The sequence below is a fragment of the Oncorhynchus tshawytscha genome, linkage group LG06, assembly GCF_018296145.1.
Source record: "Oncorhynchus tshawytscha isolate Ot180627B linkage group LG06, Otsh_v2.0, whole genome shotgun sequence".
Lineage (NCBI taxonomy): Eukaryota > Metazoa > Chordata > Actinopteri > Salmoniformes > Salmonidae > Oncorhynchus > Oncorhynchus tshawytscha.
This window is the reverse complement of record NC_056434.1, coordinates 64247159-64263444: the sequence shown is the minus strand read 5'-3', so window position 1 is coordinate 64263444 and position 16286 is coordinate 64247159. Positions and strand designations below refer to the sequence as shown.

Genomic DNA, 16286 nt, shown 5'->3' with positions numbered 1-16286 from the left:
GTGGAGATTGAAGGAATCTAGCAGGGTCAGGTTAAAGTCGAGACACATTTTATTAAAATGGTCTGAGGCCGGGGTAAGCCGAATTAAGTTAAAATCCCCTAAAACTACTTATTCAGATGGCAGAAAAGGTTTTAAAAACGTTTAAATAGTACCAAAAGCATGCGCCTGTGCAGTGGGTGGGTGGTGAATCCCTGCAACATATAAATGTGTGTTTTGGCATATGGCCAAAATAAAGTAAAGTAGACAGATAAAGCCAGCCAGGGAACAAGAGAGAGTTAGAGACATTCTGATATTATGAAAATGTTTATTTTTTAAAAATCAACATAAAACACTCAACAATAAAGATGGAGTGTGTGTGTGTGTGCGTGCATGAGTGTTTGAGTGTGTGTGTGTTCAGCAGCGTCCCAGGTGTAGTTGCAGCACTCCCTGTGTGTGTAGCTTCAGTAGCAGTAGGAACTCCTCAGGCATGGAGTGGACGCCTTTATTAGGGCCAACGTTGTCATAGTAATGATGGGGCAAAGGATTGTGGTTTAGATCCAGAGAGAAGGGCCAGAAACCGTAAATATGAACCTGACAGAGAGACAGGTAGAAACTTAGAGACACACAACACAAATATGCACATACACACTCCCTCCCTCCCTCCCTCACTCACACCCTTACCTCTTTGCAGAGTTCCATGGCCACACTAGCCAGCATCAGCCCGGTGCTGAGGCGTCGCTCTTTTAAACCCTGCCCTTTCCACTTCCTGCCCAGATTAAGCATGAAATTGGGGTTGAAGAATACCACCTGATTGGGCCTCAGTGGTCGAAGGGCGTGATAAACATCCAATGACGGTTTAGTACAGATTGTGTAGCTGAATGCCGGCAGGAGCAGGGAGGCGTTCCCATAAGCTGCGACACGATTGACCAACGGTAGAGGGGCCTTCGTCAGGTTGCGGTAACTATGGAAACATGCAATGGTTAGCTAGCTAACTTTACTTCTACTGATGAACAGAAGCTTTGTCTTTTATTAGTTTAAATCTATATTCAACCACAACAGCAGCCACACTCTTGATATTGTACAAATTATTTCTTACTTATAGTTAGGCGGGACTTGTGAAGAAAAAGTCCCGACTTTAAATCTTCTTCATACTTCTTCATACTTCTTATTAATGTGACTTGCGAAAGCAGCCACACACAATATTTTACGAATTACTTTTTACTTTTTATGTTTTTTTGTGTTCTTCTTTTCTTTAGTACGCTACTCCTCTTACACCATTAAAGCTAGAAACGCCATATCAAAATTTAAAAAGTGCAGACTGGTCTGGAATAGTGTGCTTGCATACAACTTTTTGATACTATTTATGATTAAACTTTTATTCAACTTATTCAACTTCATCCACTTTCATGGGATTTCTTCAACATTCTAAAGCTTCCATTGTGACATCATCACTTCCTACATTCCATTCACTATAAATGCAACAATGCAACTTTTCACACAAGTCAGCTACTTTGCTACTTTACTTGGACAAAAAGTTAGTGTGTGAAATCTTTTTTGTAACCATATTAACACCATTTTCAGTAACTTTTTCATAAACAACTGACATTTGTACCACTTTCCCAAAAAGTTAGACAAAAAAGTCTACTTCTCTGATTTTCTCATCTGAAAGCAGAACAGGAATAGCTTCTACCAATCAAGAGGTAGAGCTGTTTTAGTAAACCATCAACTGCTTTCATTAAAGATGCAGTAAGTTATGCCAGAAGCGCTCCAAATTCCAATAATAGTACATCACGTTTTGAAGTTCACTTTACTTGCTATGTCTAGCATCACTATCATCAATCTAGCAAAAGTTTTGTGGCAGTATTTATTTTGTTTCAAAGCACAAACATTTGTTAGCATGTTTCTCTCACTGGCTAGATCCATGGAGGGAGCAGGTCTGCCAAGGCAACTGCAGGGTGGGTGCCTAGTAACAATAAAGTGCAATAAAATGGCGGTGGAAGAAATGGCAGCAGTTTTACGGGCGCCCAACCAATTATTAGCTATTATGTGTTTTTTTGCGCGTTATTTGTAACTTATTTTGTACATAATGTTTCTGCAACAGTACCTTACGACAAAAAAGAGCTTCTGGATATCAGGACAGAAATCACTCACCTCGGATTAGACACAGATTTTTTCTTTAACAAGCAAGACGCACTGGACATTCTCCGAACACCTGACAGGGCCCACATTCCCGTTATTTGCAAGAGGAAACGACGCAGGTACAGAGGACAAAGAGCCGGATGCCTGGTCAGGACCCGGAAAAGGCGAGTGGGAAAGCTGCCATTACCGTCAATACTACTCGCCAACGTGCAATCATTGGACAATAAACTAGACAAGGTACAATCACGAAATCCTACCAACGGGACATCAAAAACTGTAATATCCTATGTTTCACGGAATCGTGGAATTTGCAGGACACACTACTTGCCTAGAGAGTTTTCAACTATACTTTTCATGGCTGTTTAATTTCCACCACAGACAGATGCTGACACTAAGACCGCACTCAGTTAGCTGTATAAGGAAATAAGCAAACAGGAAACCACGCGTCCAGAGGCGGCGCTCCTAGTGACCGGAGACTTTAATGCAGGGAAACTTAAATCAGTTCTACCAAATTTCTATCTACATGTTAAATTCCTACATTTCAAAGGAACTCTCAACTCTGTTAAAAATACTATTGTATTTATCATAGTGGTTCAAGAGCAGTGGGGAAATGTGAGGGCCTTTTAGAGGCCTAAGGATAAATAAAATGTCTCTATATTGTACAATAAAATGTAATCTTAGTTTTCTATTTCATCTTCTCAATAATCTGGATTTCAGATTTCATCTCTTCAGTTTGTGTTGGAAAGAGAAAGATTATTACTCAAGAAAAACATATCCAATCATGGTTATTCTTTGGTGGTCTCTGGGTAAAAAAAGGAACTAGCTCAGCCAGCCATTGAGCACCGCAAAGAGCACAGTGGCTAGGAAAAACTCCCTAAAAAGGCAGGAACCTAGGAATAAACCTAGAGAGGAACCAGGCTCTGAGGGGTGGCCAGTCCTCTTCTGGCTGTGCCAGGGGGAGATTATAAGAGTACATAGCCATTAAGGCCAGATCGTTCTTCAATATTTTCAAACGTTCATAGATGACCAGCAGGGTCAAATAATAATCAGTGGTTGTAGAGGGTGCAACTGGTCAGCACATTCAACTGTATTAGAGCAGAATTCTGGAGTGACAGTGTAATGAACCAATCACATTTTGATTTGCAATGGGTGGGACCGTTTAAAATAAAAGTGATTTGTCCATGGCCTTCTCAAAGACATACACACCTCACTAATGAGAACTCAAGAGCAAAGGAACAGTGGCAGTTTTCCCACGCTTAGTAACACGCTTGTGTTGTGGTCGTGCGACAACGGCGACGGCAGCTGCAGCCGTTGTCATCAACTTCAAGGTGGATGCGGTTGCAAATTTGTTAGCATGACCGTGTTCAAGATGAACTTACAGACTTAGTTTTCAAATGGTCATCATCTGGTGAGTGGCACTGTTTTTTTTATTGCAGCTTGCTTGCTGTAGCTATCTCTGAAAATAAATGAGTCTGAATTGATACATTGATACATTTTCTTTATATCACATATCAACGTGAATAACAATTTGCAATGGGAAGTAATAGCTGGTTTGTCATTTTGGAAATTAAATGGTTGTGTTTTTTTGTACTGTTATGATTGGGGCCTATTGGAGTGAATGGATGGGCTTGCTTATTCTTTAACATTATTGGATGCTGCATGTGTCTGCCGTCTATCTGCCGGGTCTATGTGCTCGACCAAAACTGCACTCTCTTTCAGTGGAGTGCACAGATATTATGGTCGCTGTCCTTTCAGCACCAATAGCCTGTCACTTTTTTTGCGACACTGTTGTTGTCGCTGTTAGTGATAGTGGTGTTAGGCTACCATAGGTTGTGTAAACAGTGTTTTTTTGTGTGTTATTTTTTGCTGTTCGCATTATTTAATGCTGTGTGTCACGTTTGTGTCCGTGCCGGTTTTGTCTCTGTGTGAGCGACTGCCCGAAGTGTGTCCAGCCTGTTTGATTCATTCATAATGTCATCAAAAAGCATTACTCCTCCTTCACTACAACTAGAATGGTCCGACTACAGAAGATGCAACACAGGTTATTGGAAGATTTTTGGTACATAATAATATGCCCCATCAACATTAGTCAACTGTAGAGAAAACCATCAAATTGCTGAAATAAGTCAATGAAATCATTGATGAGAGTCAGATTAACTGATAACTAAAATAGCAGTGCAGATGGCACTCTTTTTCTAGATGCAGAGATGCATTATAGGTAATGAATGTGTAGGGGACTTTTGAGAATGATACAGACTTTGTGGTGCAGCAGAAAGATAAGTGAAACTCAAATCCAGAAGTTGCGAGTTCAGTGATGGGGTCATATTTATTGAAAAGTCATTACTAAGTACTCATGTTAAATGTTATCATATTGCCCATTGTTTTGGTTGTTGATTTGTTTATTTTGTCATATTATAATTGGTGAAATATTTTTGACACAATTTTAGCTGTACTACCTCCTGCTTACCTTAAAACCCCTTTAATGACTTTACATACAATGATTTGGGACATCTGGGACCATCACATGACGTCCTAATGGCTGGTAAAACAAATGTATTGAGAATGTCTTACAAACGTCCTAACATGTTCCTTAATGACGTCCTGGTAACTTACAGGGAACTACACAAAGGTCCCCCAGATAACCATCGCGTGACGTCCTGAGAATGCCCTATAAAACTCTTGACATGGTCCTCCTCAGTGATGTCTTGGTAACTACACAAAAGTTATCCCTTAACGCCAGTGGGGTAACATCTCGCCAAAACCCTAAGAATTCCATTGACTTCTGACTTATAGTTACTTAGCCTTGCTTCACAAGACCATTCCAGATATTCAACTACTTCTACTATTAGGTCGACCACCACACTCACTACTACCATATCAGGGGTCTCCAACTTTTACTAGCATGGGAGCTACTTTTAAAAAATGAAACAACTCGTGACCTACAATTTTTTTTCGATGCTTTCAAAAAGGCACATTCTCCAACTCTTCCCCGGGTCCTTAGTGTACAAGAGAAAGTACACGGGAATGTTCCATTTTAATGTGCCGGTCTAGTGATGGTTCTGTACTGCTGCTGCTCATTTCATGGCAAAGTTAGCAAATTACAAATAATAGATACAAATGACATACTTACTCATGATCTACTTCTGCCAGGTAAGACTACTTGAAGTTAACATTTACTTGAGAAGGTGTTGGGGAAAGTATTTTTGTCAACCTACAAGATGGTTATCACATCAACTGGCTACACATGGAGTGATAGACAAACGTGCGCGCCACACAGACAGACAGGGGCAATGTTGTGTTAGGTTAGGCTTTTTAAGCCAATAGTGTATAACCAGTGGTGGGATAATGTTAAGAGGGAGGGGAAGAGAAAGAAAGAAAAAAGCGTGAGCGTGCTGTATTTCTGATACAGTATATATCCACAGTAAAACAAGTACTATATCGACATAACCTGAAAGGCCGCTCAGCAAGGAAGAAGGCACTGCTCCAAAACCACCATAAAAAAACTACGGTTTTGCAACTGCACATGGGGACAAAGATTGTACTTTTTGGAGAAATGTCCTCTGGTCTGATGAAAGAAAAATAGAACTGTTTGGCCATAATGACCATCTGTTTGGAGGAAAAAGGGGGAGGCTTGCAAGCCGAAGAATACCATCCCAGCCATGAAGCACGGGGGTGGCAGCATCGTGTTGTGGGGGTGCTTTGCTGCAGGAGGGACTGGTGCACTTCACAAAATAGATGGCATCATGGGGATGGAAAATGACGTGAATATATTCAAGCAACATCTCAAGACATCAGTCAGGGAGATGAAGCTTGGTCAAAAAAACACATGTACTTTCAGAATTGTTTGGCAACCTACTCATAGGTGGGCTGCGAGCAACTGGTAGCTCACAATCGCCCTGTTTGAGACCCCTGCAATATATACTACCACTACTTCTACTACTTCTTCTTATATTACTGCTGCTGATACTACTACTACTACTACAGTTTTTTTTACTTTAAACTTCAACACTTCTTAGACTACTATAAAAATAATTTTGGCCAGCTGAAACAACACACAATTTTTCTTCATGGAAGATTACCTTCTAGTTAGCTTTATTATGATCCCAATTGGTCTCTCTTCCTTTCCTTCCTCTCTCTCCCCTCCCTCCCTCTCTCTCTGTCCCCTCCAGGAGAGAACGACAGCTAACTCTCATTGAAGCCACAAAGTTCAATGCTGACCCCAGTAGTGCAGGCATTGTTTTCAGGAAACGGTAACATTTGTGTACATATTTTTTTCAAGACAATCATGGTACCAATAATTGCTTCTATTACACAGATTTTTTTTTTTAAATCGCACACAGAAGAAGTTATAAGGATAATTCAGTGGCTACTGGCAACCTACAGTACCCAGACGACCTTGAACTTGAGATACTCAATGAGAGGGCGCAGCACTGAGCTAGCCTGCAACGTCACTTCCTGGAGTAGCTCAAACTGTGCATGTTATGTTTACATAAGTTTCCCCCCTGAGACGTCATCTTAGACGCTAAAAGCGAAACTCTTGGCTTCAAGTGTGCTATTGAGTCTTCAATTAGGAATGAATGGGGCCATGTGATTGTTGGCTTTGTCCATTCATATAGTGAGTCATTGGTCCCCTTCCTCTCTATCTCTCTCTCTCTCTCACCTTCTGATCTGACTGGGGTTGATGGTCATCAGGTGGGTTTTGTTCCCTACATCCTTACTGTTGGTGACCGGACCCAGGTTAAACCTAGAGAGAGTGAGAGAGAGAGAGAGCGAACGAGAGAGGAGGGAGGTGAGAGAGAGAGTGTAGAGAGAAAGAGAGGGGGAGGGGAGAGGAGGGAAGGAGAGAGAGAGGAGGCAGGGAGAGAAAGGGGGAGAGGGGGAGAGAGAAGTGAAGTGAGGGAGGAGAGAGAAAGAGAGAGATGTTGTTGAGGATGATGGGGGTGGTGATGATGGTGATGGTGATAATGATGAAGGTTACCTGATGATGTAATCAGCACGGTCTATCTCTGCTCCACAGCTGTTGTTCTGCAGGATTCCTCCACTTCCCACCACGGCACAATGACCCAACAAACCATTACTCCAAGGTAAGTCCTTTGGCAGCATGCTGTGTAGTTTCTTGTCGACCGTTTTAAATAGCTTTTGGTTGGTCTCATAGTGGATCTTTTGGCCAGACTTAGTGTTCTGATTGGTCAGGATCATCTCACCTGTAGCATTACAACAGGAACGTAAGATCACCCTGGGATAGGAGAGGAGAGAGGAGGGAGGGAGAGCAGGAGAGGGATAGAGAGCGAGAGAGATGAGATGCTCAAACTCACTAGTGCACATTTTCAATTGGCCATATAAAAACTGTTTAATTTGATCCTGAGTGTAGGTTATTTCCCTGACATCTGGAATCAAGGACTCAAAAGCCCAATCTTTAAGAACGGAGACAAATTTGACCCTAACATCAAAACAGACATTTGTGTGAACAGTAACTTGGGGAAGGTTTTCTGTAGTATTATAAATGTAAGAGTTCTAAACTTCCTTAATAGGCACAATGTCTTGAGTAAAAACCAAATTGGATTTATACCAAAACATCATATGACCGATCATATCTGCACCCTACACACCCAGATAGAGAAACATGTCAACCAAAATAATAACAAAATGTACACTTGCTTCATCGACTTCCAAAAAGCATTTGATTCTATTTGGCCTACAGGACTGTTCTACAAAGTAATTGAAAGTGGTGTAGGGGGTAAAACATATGTCATAATTAAATCAATCGCAATACGTGCAGCATCAACATTGGCAAGAAAATAACAGTATTCTTTAACCAGAGGCGGGACTTTCGCCAGGGTTGCAATCTGAGCCCTGCACTCTTCAATATTTACATCAACGAATTGCCCACTATTCCAGAAAAATCCTCAGCCCCTGGTGTTAGTCTCCACAATTCTAGGGGTAAATGCCTGCTCTTCGCAGATGAGCAGGCATCTTTAAAAGTGCTTTCCTCACCATCTTAAATAATAACGTTTTGGGTCACTGCAAAGTCCGTGGAGAATAAGAGCACCTCCTCCCAGCTGCCCACTGCCTTGAGGCTAGGAAACACTGTCACCACCGATAAATGTACGATAATCGATCATTTCAATAAGCATTTTTCTACGGCTGGCCATGCTTTCCACCTGGCTACCCCTACCCCAGGTAACAGCTCTGCAGCACCTACAGCAACTTGCTCAAGCCCCCTCGCTTCTCCTTCACCCAAATCCAAACAGCTGATGTTCTGAAAGACCTGCAAAATCTGGATCCCTTCAAATCAGCTGGGCTAGACAATCTGGACCATCTCTTTCTAAATTTTTCAGTCTGAATTGTTGCAACCCCTATTACTAGCCTATTCAACCTCTCTTTTGTATCATCTGAGATCACCAAAGGGGAGACACTCTAGACCCAAACTGTTATAGACCTCTATCCATCCTGCCCTGCCTTTCTAAAATCTTCGAAAGCCAAGTTAACAAACAGATCACCGACCATTTAGAATTCAACCGTACCTTCTCCACTATGCAATCTGGTTTCCGAGCTGGTCATGGGTGCACCTCTGCCATGCTCAAGGTCCTAAACGATATCATAACCACCATCGATAAAAGACAGTACTGTGCAGCCATCTTCATCGACCTGGCCAAGGCTTTCGACTCTGTCAATTATCGCATTCTTATCGGCAGACTCAATAGCCTTGGTTTCTGAAATGACTGCTGCGCCTGGTTCACCAACTACTTCTCTGATAGAGTTCAGTGTGTCAAATCAGAGTGCCTGATGTCCGGACCTCTGGCAGTCTCTAAGGGGGTGCTACAGGGTTCAATTCTTGGGCTGACTCTTTTCTCTGTATATATCAATGATGTTGCCCTTGCTGCTGGTGATTCTTTGATCCACCTCTACGCAGACAACACCATTCTATATTCATCTGGCTCTTCTTTGGACACTGTGTTAAAAAACCTCCAAACAAGCTTCAATGCCATACAACACTCCTTCCATGGCCTCCAACTGCTTTTAATGATAGTAAAACTAAATGCATGCTCTTCAACCGATTGCTGCCCGCACCCACCCGTCTGACTAGCATCACTACTCTGGACGGTTCTGACTTAGAATATGTGGAAACCTACAAATACCGAGGAGTCTGGTTAGACTGTTAATTTTCCTTCCAAACTCACATTAAGTATCTCCAATCCGAAATGAAATCTAGAATTGGCTTCCTATTTCGCAACAAAGCCTCCTTCACTCATGCTGCCAAACATACCCTCGTTAAACTGACTATCCTACCGATCCTTGACTTCGGCAATGTAATTTACAAAATAGCCTCCAAACACTCTACTCAGCAAACTGGATGTATTCTATCACAATGCCATCCATTTTGTCACCAAAAAAACCCATATACATTTGTGCATGACACAAGTCATTTTTCCAACAATTGTTTACAGACAGATTATTTCACTTATAATTCACTGTATTCACAATTCCAGTGGGTCAGAATTTTACATATACTAAAACAAATTGTAGACCTCCACAAGTCTGGTTCATCCTTGGGAGCAATTTCCAAATGCCTGAAGGTACCACATTTATCTGTACAAACAATAGTACGCAAGTATAAACACAATGGGACCATGCAGCTGTCATACAGCTCAGGATGGAGACGCGTTCTAGAGATGAACGTACTTTGGTGCGATAAGTGCAAATCAATCCCAGAACAACAGCAAAGGACCTTGTGAAGATGTTGGAGGAAACAGGTACAAAAGTATCTACAGTGGGGAGAACAACTATTTGATACACTGCCGATTTTGCAGGTTTTCCAAATTGCAAAGCATGTAGAGGTCTGTGATTTTTATCAAAGGTACACTTCAACTGTGAGAGACGGAATCTAAAACAAAAATCCAGACAATCACATATGTATGATTTTTAAGGAATTAATTTGCATTTTATTGCATGACATAAGTATTTGATCACCTACCAACCAGGAAGAATTCCGGCTCTCACAGACCTTTTAGCCCTCCTGTTCTCCACTCATTACCTGTATTAACTGCACCTGTTTGAACTTGTTACCTGTATAAAAGACACCTGTCCACACACTCAATCAAACAGACTCCAACCTCTCCACGATGGCCAAGACCAGAGAGCTGTCTAAGGACATCAGGGATACAATTGTAGACCTGCACAAGGCAAGGATGGGCTACAGGACAGTAGGCAAGCAGCTTGGTGAGAAGGCAACAACTGTTGGCGCAATTATTAGAAAATGGAAGAAATTCAAGATGACGGTCAATCACCCTCGGTCTGGGGCTCCATGCAAGATCTCACCTCGTGGGGTTATCAATGATCATGATCACCTCGTGGGGTTATCAACCATCAAGGTGAGGGATCAGCCCAGAACGACACGGCAGGACCTGGTCAATGACCTGAAGAGAGCTGGGACCACAGTCTCAAAGAAAACCATTAGTAACACACTACGCCGTCATGGATTAAAATCCTGCAGCGCATGCAAGGTCTCCCTGCTCAAGCCAGCGCATGTCCAGGCCCGTCTGAAGTTTGCCATTGACCATCTGGATGATCCAGAGGAGGAATGGGAGAAGGTCATGTGGTCTGATGAGACAAAAATAGAGCTTTTTGGTCTAAACTCCACTCGTCGTGTTTGGAGGAAGAAGCAGGATGAGTACAACCCCAAGAACACCATCCCAACCGTGAAGCATGGAGGTGGAAACATCATTCTTTGGGGATGCTTTTCTGCAAAGGGGACAGGACGACTGCACCATATTGAGGGGAGGATGGATGGGGCCATGTATTGCGTGGATGGGACCATGTATCTCGAGATCTTAGCCAACAACCTCCTCCTCCTTTCACTACAGTGGTAATGCTTAATTGTAATTATTTTGCCTCTATGGCTTATTTTTTGCCTTACCTCCCTACTCTTCTACATTTGCACGCACTGTATATAGATATTGTCTATTGTGTTATTGACTGTATGTTTGTTTATGTGTAACTCTGTGTTGTTGTTTTTGTCGCACTGCTTTGCTTTATCTTGGTCAGGTCGCAGTTGTAAATGAAAAATTGTTCTCAACTGGCCTACCTGGTTAAATAAAGGTGAAATTAAAAATAAAAATGACCTACGCCTGCTGTCACCCACGGCACATGGCCTACAGCAGAGCCTGGACCTGCTAGAGCAGTACTGCCAGATCTGGGCCCTGGCAGTAAACCCCAAAAAGATAAAAATTATGATTTTTCAGAGAAGATCCAGATCTCTGGGAATTAGACCAATGTTCTCAATTGCTACAAAATATATAGAGTACTGCACACACTATAATTACTTATGTTTAAAAATAATCTCAACTGGACACCTTAATGATGCAGAGAGAAAGCATGGAGGGCATTCTATGCCAAACTGAAATTTAAATACCTATTCAAATGTGGCTAAAACTAATTGAATGTGTCATTGAACCAATTGCACTTTATGGCAGCGAGGTGTGGGGTCCACCTGCAAAACAAGATTTCACCCAATGGGACAAACACTCCATTGAAACCCTGCATGCCGAGTTCTTGTACATTCTCCTACATGTCCAGAAGAGAACTACAAACAATGCATGCAGGGAAGAAGGCCATTATCCACTAATAATAACAACTCAAAAAAAGAGCAATGAAGTTTTGGAAACATCTAAAATAGAGTAACCCCCCCCCACCATATCATTAACAAGCCCTGCAATACCAATAGCTGAACAAAGAAAAGAGTCCACTCATCCAACTGGTCCTGGGACTGAGTTCACAAACCTGTTCTACTAACACACTGAAGCCTCAGTCCCCTCATCCAGCTGGTCCTGGGACTGAGTTCACAAACCTGTTCTACTAACACACTGAAGACTCAGGACCAGAACATCCGATCAATCAGAACAAACCAAATTACAACACAGTCAAAACAAAACTACATTACTTATTGGGAAAACACGAGTACAAAGCAAAATGGAGTGTTATCTGGCCCTAACTCAACAGTACACTGTGGCAAACTATTTGACCATGGTTACTGATCAAAACCTTAGAAAAACCTTGACAAAGTACAGGCTCAGTGAGCACAGCCTTGCCATTGAGAAGCCACAAGAAAACATGGCTCCCTGTAGACAGGAAAGGCTGTGCAACCACTACAACCACTACACCACAGCAGAACCCGAGACAGAGCTGCATTTCCTGACAAAATGAAACAAATATAAAACAATTAGAGGGTGTAATTTCCCCTTATTCAAGGTTTCAAAGACCTTTCTGATGAGGATAGGCTACTCGTCCTATTGTGGGAGGACGCAGAGAGCTGTGGTTTGGCAGTGCACTACATTGCTGCCTGCCATAAAATGAGGGACAGTGTCCGACAAGACCAACCAACCTACACATGTCCTTTATGCTTATTGTTATTGTTCAACGTATGGTTATTTTGACCTTTGGTTATTGTTGTTACTGTTGTCCCGTTGACAATATTGATTATTATTATTAATTATGTTCATATTTTTAAACGTCCAAAGTAAGCTTTGGCAATATGGTCACTGAATTGAATTGAACTGAGAGAGATATGGAATGAAACAAATAGGTTCTAGAGAATGGATGACAATATGTAAACAGGTACTGAGCAATGTCTATCAGACATTACCGACAAAGCTCAGAGAGAGAGACGTGATCAGACATTATCTTTAGAGCACAAATAGAGAGAGACGTGATCATGCATTGCCTGTAGATCTCAGATAGGCTACAGTGATCAAACATTACCTGTAGAGTTCTCTCTGGGTGATGTTGGGTCTGTGAGGGCAGTTCATCAACTGTCTAACGTCCATTATTAGAGTACTCGTGTTGATACTTTAGAGGGGGAGAGTGAGGAGTGGGGACCGAGAGTGAGGAGGGGGAAGAGAGAGTGAGGGGGAGAAAAAGAAAGAAAGAAAGAAAGAAAGAGAAAAAGAAAGAAAGAAAGAAGAGAAACAAACAAAGTGTGAGCGTGCTGTATTTCTGATATATTTTACGGTTAAAATACACTACCGGTCCAAAGTTTAAGAACACCTACTCATTCAATGTTTTTTCTTTATTTTTCCTATTTTCTACATTGTGGAATGATTGTGAAGACATAAACACTATGAAATAACACATATTTTCACGACTGCTTCCGCTCTACCTCTCTGGCGCTCGAGGGCCAGGCTGCCCTTCATTACACACACCTGTCACCATCATTACACGCAACAGCGCTCATTGGACTCACCTGGACTCCTTTCCTTTGTTGATTTCCCCATCAATAACTGTCTGATACCTCGTTTGTTCCCTGTATCAGCATTAATGTCCTTATGTGTTCATGTCCAGATGCTGTCCTGTCCGGTTCCATGTCCGTTGGTAATTAAATGTTCACTCTTTGTACCTGCTTCTCGTCTGCCAGCGTCAACACTTACAGAATGCTGACAACCACTAAAAGAAGCATCAGGGAGTTTTGGTTTGTGACGTCGGGTCCGGGTGCCATCGCCGAGGGAACCAGGGGTGCCTCAGCTAGCTTGTCGGGCTTCCATGCCTTAGCTGGCTTGAGAGATTGTCTTGCCTCGGTGGGCTCGGCAGGCACCCACCCCACGTCATGCTTCAGGCAGCCCATCAGGCTCCCACGCCTCAGTCGGTTTATCAGGCTCCCACACCTCAGCAGGATCATCGGGCTTTCATGCCTCAGCCGGCTTGTCCAGTGCCTATGCCTCGGCCAGCCTGTCAGGCTCGCCCAGGTGGGACACCGGATGGTGCCCCTAGAGGAGGGGGTACTGTCATGCCTGCTCCCGTTCTCCCTCCCTGGCGCTCAAGGGCGCCAGGCTGCCCTTCAATACACACACCTGTCACCATCATTACGCGCAGGAGCTCAATGGACTCACCTGGACTCCCTTTGTTGATTGCCCCGTCTATAACTGTCTGCTCCACTGTTTGTTCCCTGTATCAGCATTAATGTCGTTATGTGTTCATGTCCAAACGCTGTCCTGTCCTGTTCCATGTCTGTTGATGTCTGTTGCTTTTTCCGTAACGTTAAAAAAAATGTGACACAGCGGTTGCATTAACAACCAGTGTATCTTTTTAACTATATGTAGAACATGTATCTTTAGTCAAAGTTTATGATGAGTATTTCTGTTATCTGGCGTAGCTTTCTATAATTCCTCCGGACATTTTGGAGAATTTTCTGAACATGGCGTCAATGTAAACCGAGATTTATGGATATAAAATGCATATTATTGAACAAAACATAAATGTACTGTGTAACATGTAATATGACTGTCATCTGATGAAGATTTTCAAGAGGTTAGTGAATGTTTTTTTTTTAATCCTGCTTTTGTCAATTTATATTTTGCTGGACAAAATGGCTACGTTCTTTCTTTGTTTTGGTGGTGGTCTAACATAAATATATGCTGTGTTTTCGCCGTAAAACATTTTAAAAATCTGACACGCTGGGTAGATGAACAAGGTGTTTATCTTTCATTTGAGGTATTGGACTTGTTAATGTGTGGAGGTTAAATATTTCTAAGAATATTTTTGCATTCCCTGCGCCAACGTTTCAGCTGAACGGGGGGGTGGGGGGTGAGTTCCCGTAGGGGAACCCCTCGCCTCAACCAACATGGCTAACACAGCATTCTGCAACGATACGCCATCAAATCTGGTTTGGGCTTAGTGGGACTATCATTTTTCAACAGGACAATGACCCAACACACCTCCAGGCTGTGTAAGGGCTATTTTACCAAGAAGGAGAGTGATGGAGTGCTGCATCAGATGACCTGGCATCCACAATCCCCTAACCTCAATCAAATTGAGATGGTTTGGGAGGAGTCGGACCGCAGATTGAAGGAAAAGCAGCCAACAAGACAGGTGAAAAGCCTTCCAGGTGAAGCTGGTTGAGAGAATGCCAAGAGTGTACAAAGCTGTCATCAAGGCAAAGGGTTGCTATTTGAAGAATCTCAAATATAAAATATATTTTGATTTGTTTAACACTTTTTTGGTTACTACATTATTCCGTATGTGTTATTGAACTACAATGTAGAAAATTGTAAAAAAATAAATAAAGAAAAACCCTTGAATGAGTAGTTGTTCTTAAACTGTGGACCAGTAGTGTGTATCAGACAGAGATAATGTTCCTCTTTGTGTGTGTGGTGTGTGTTTGTGTGTTAACTTACGCCTTGGCTGAAGTGAGAGTGAGGAACTTGAGTCTCAGTCTGTTACAGAGAAAAGCTGCATAGTGGTCAAACCCACCACTCCTGACACACACACACACACACACACACACACACAGTTCATATGGTATTTCACAAAACACTTCCACAAATATCCACTGTTGTGTAAATGCCAATTGAAAAGTACCAGTGGCCTACCAAAAGTACCAGTTGAAAAGTACCAGTGGCCTACCAAAAGTACCAGTTGAAAAGTACCAGTGGCCTAGCCTTTGCCCCAAGTCAGAGCAGGTCCACTGAGGCCATGGCTTCAGTGACATTAGAACCGGGCCGTAGAGGTGGAAGCATAAAAGCCTGAGCCTTCTTGGTAAAACACCGTGGTAAGTCCTTACTCAAGAGTGTTCGAAAAAATACCACTTACATTTGAAATTTGGCCCATAGTTAATTTTATTAATCACATAAAACAAAAGAAACATACCTTTTGTGGTAGTATATCCTTATGAGTGTGACAGACAGCAGAGAAGTAGAGCATACCATAATGAATAGAACCAGATATATACTATAACGCATGGTGCCAACTGCCACAATAACCAGTCAACCGTTCATCACCATCAAGTTCCTTCTCACCCCCAAGTTGGTGTTCTACAGAATGAGGTGCTTAATCCTCGTAGATACAGATTTACTATAATGAACAAGACATCTGTCGCCTAATCCATAGATTTTAAATGTATTTTGCATTTAAGGCACAGACACGACCATGAAGTATAACACTATCAGACCAACAGAAAGAGGGAGAGGAGAGGGGCGGGGATTGTGAGCAATAGAGAGGGAGAAGAGAGAGAGAGTGAAAGAGAGAAACAAATTTTCTTTGTGTTTATGAGAACATGCATCAAACATTAACCTGGTCACCTTCATCTTCCTATCTGAAATTCTTGAGTCGGTAATGCCAACAAGCACTCGCAATCCCGCGTCAGAATTAGACGTTCATCCCTGTTTCTCAAACGTCAA

The 16286-nt window shown here is 42.3% G+C and overlaps 1 protein-coding gene across 3 annotated transcripts; it reads right to left on the bottom strand.

Annotated features, from left to right (window-relative positions):
- Positions 1 to 331: 331 nt before the first annotated feature.
- Positions 332 to 16081, bottom strand: LOC112252868 (alpha-2,8-sialyltransferase 8F). Of its 3 annotated transcripts, XM_024424543.2 has the most exons (7): positions 15757 to 16081; positions 15285 to 15365; positions 12877 to 12963; positions 7097 to 7354; positions 6779 to 6862; positions 661 to 940; positions 332 to 570 (listed from the first exon to the last, which is right to left on the bottom strand). In XM_024424543.2, exons 1-7 carry the CDS (start codon positions 15846 to 15848, stop codon positions 394 to 396), a joined length of 1059 nt encoding a protein of 352 aa, XP_024280311.1. In that variant the 5' UTR covers positions 15849 to 16081; the 3' UTR covers positions 332 to 393. The 3 variants fall into 3 exon arrangements, with proteins under 3 accessions (XP_024280311.1, XP_024280312.1, XP_024280313.1); XM_024424544.2 differs by lacking the exon at positions 15285 to 15365; XM_024424545.2 differs by lacking the exons at positions 12877 to 12963; positions 15285 to 15365.
- Positions 16082 to 16286: the final 205 nt, after the last annotated feature.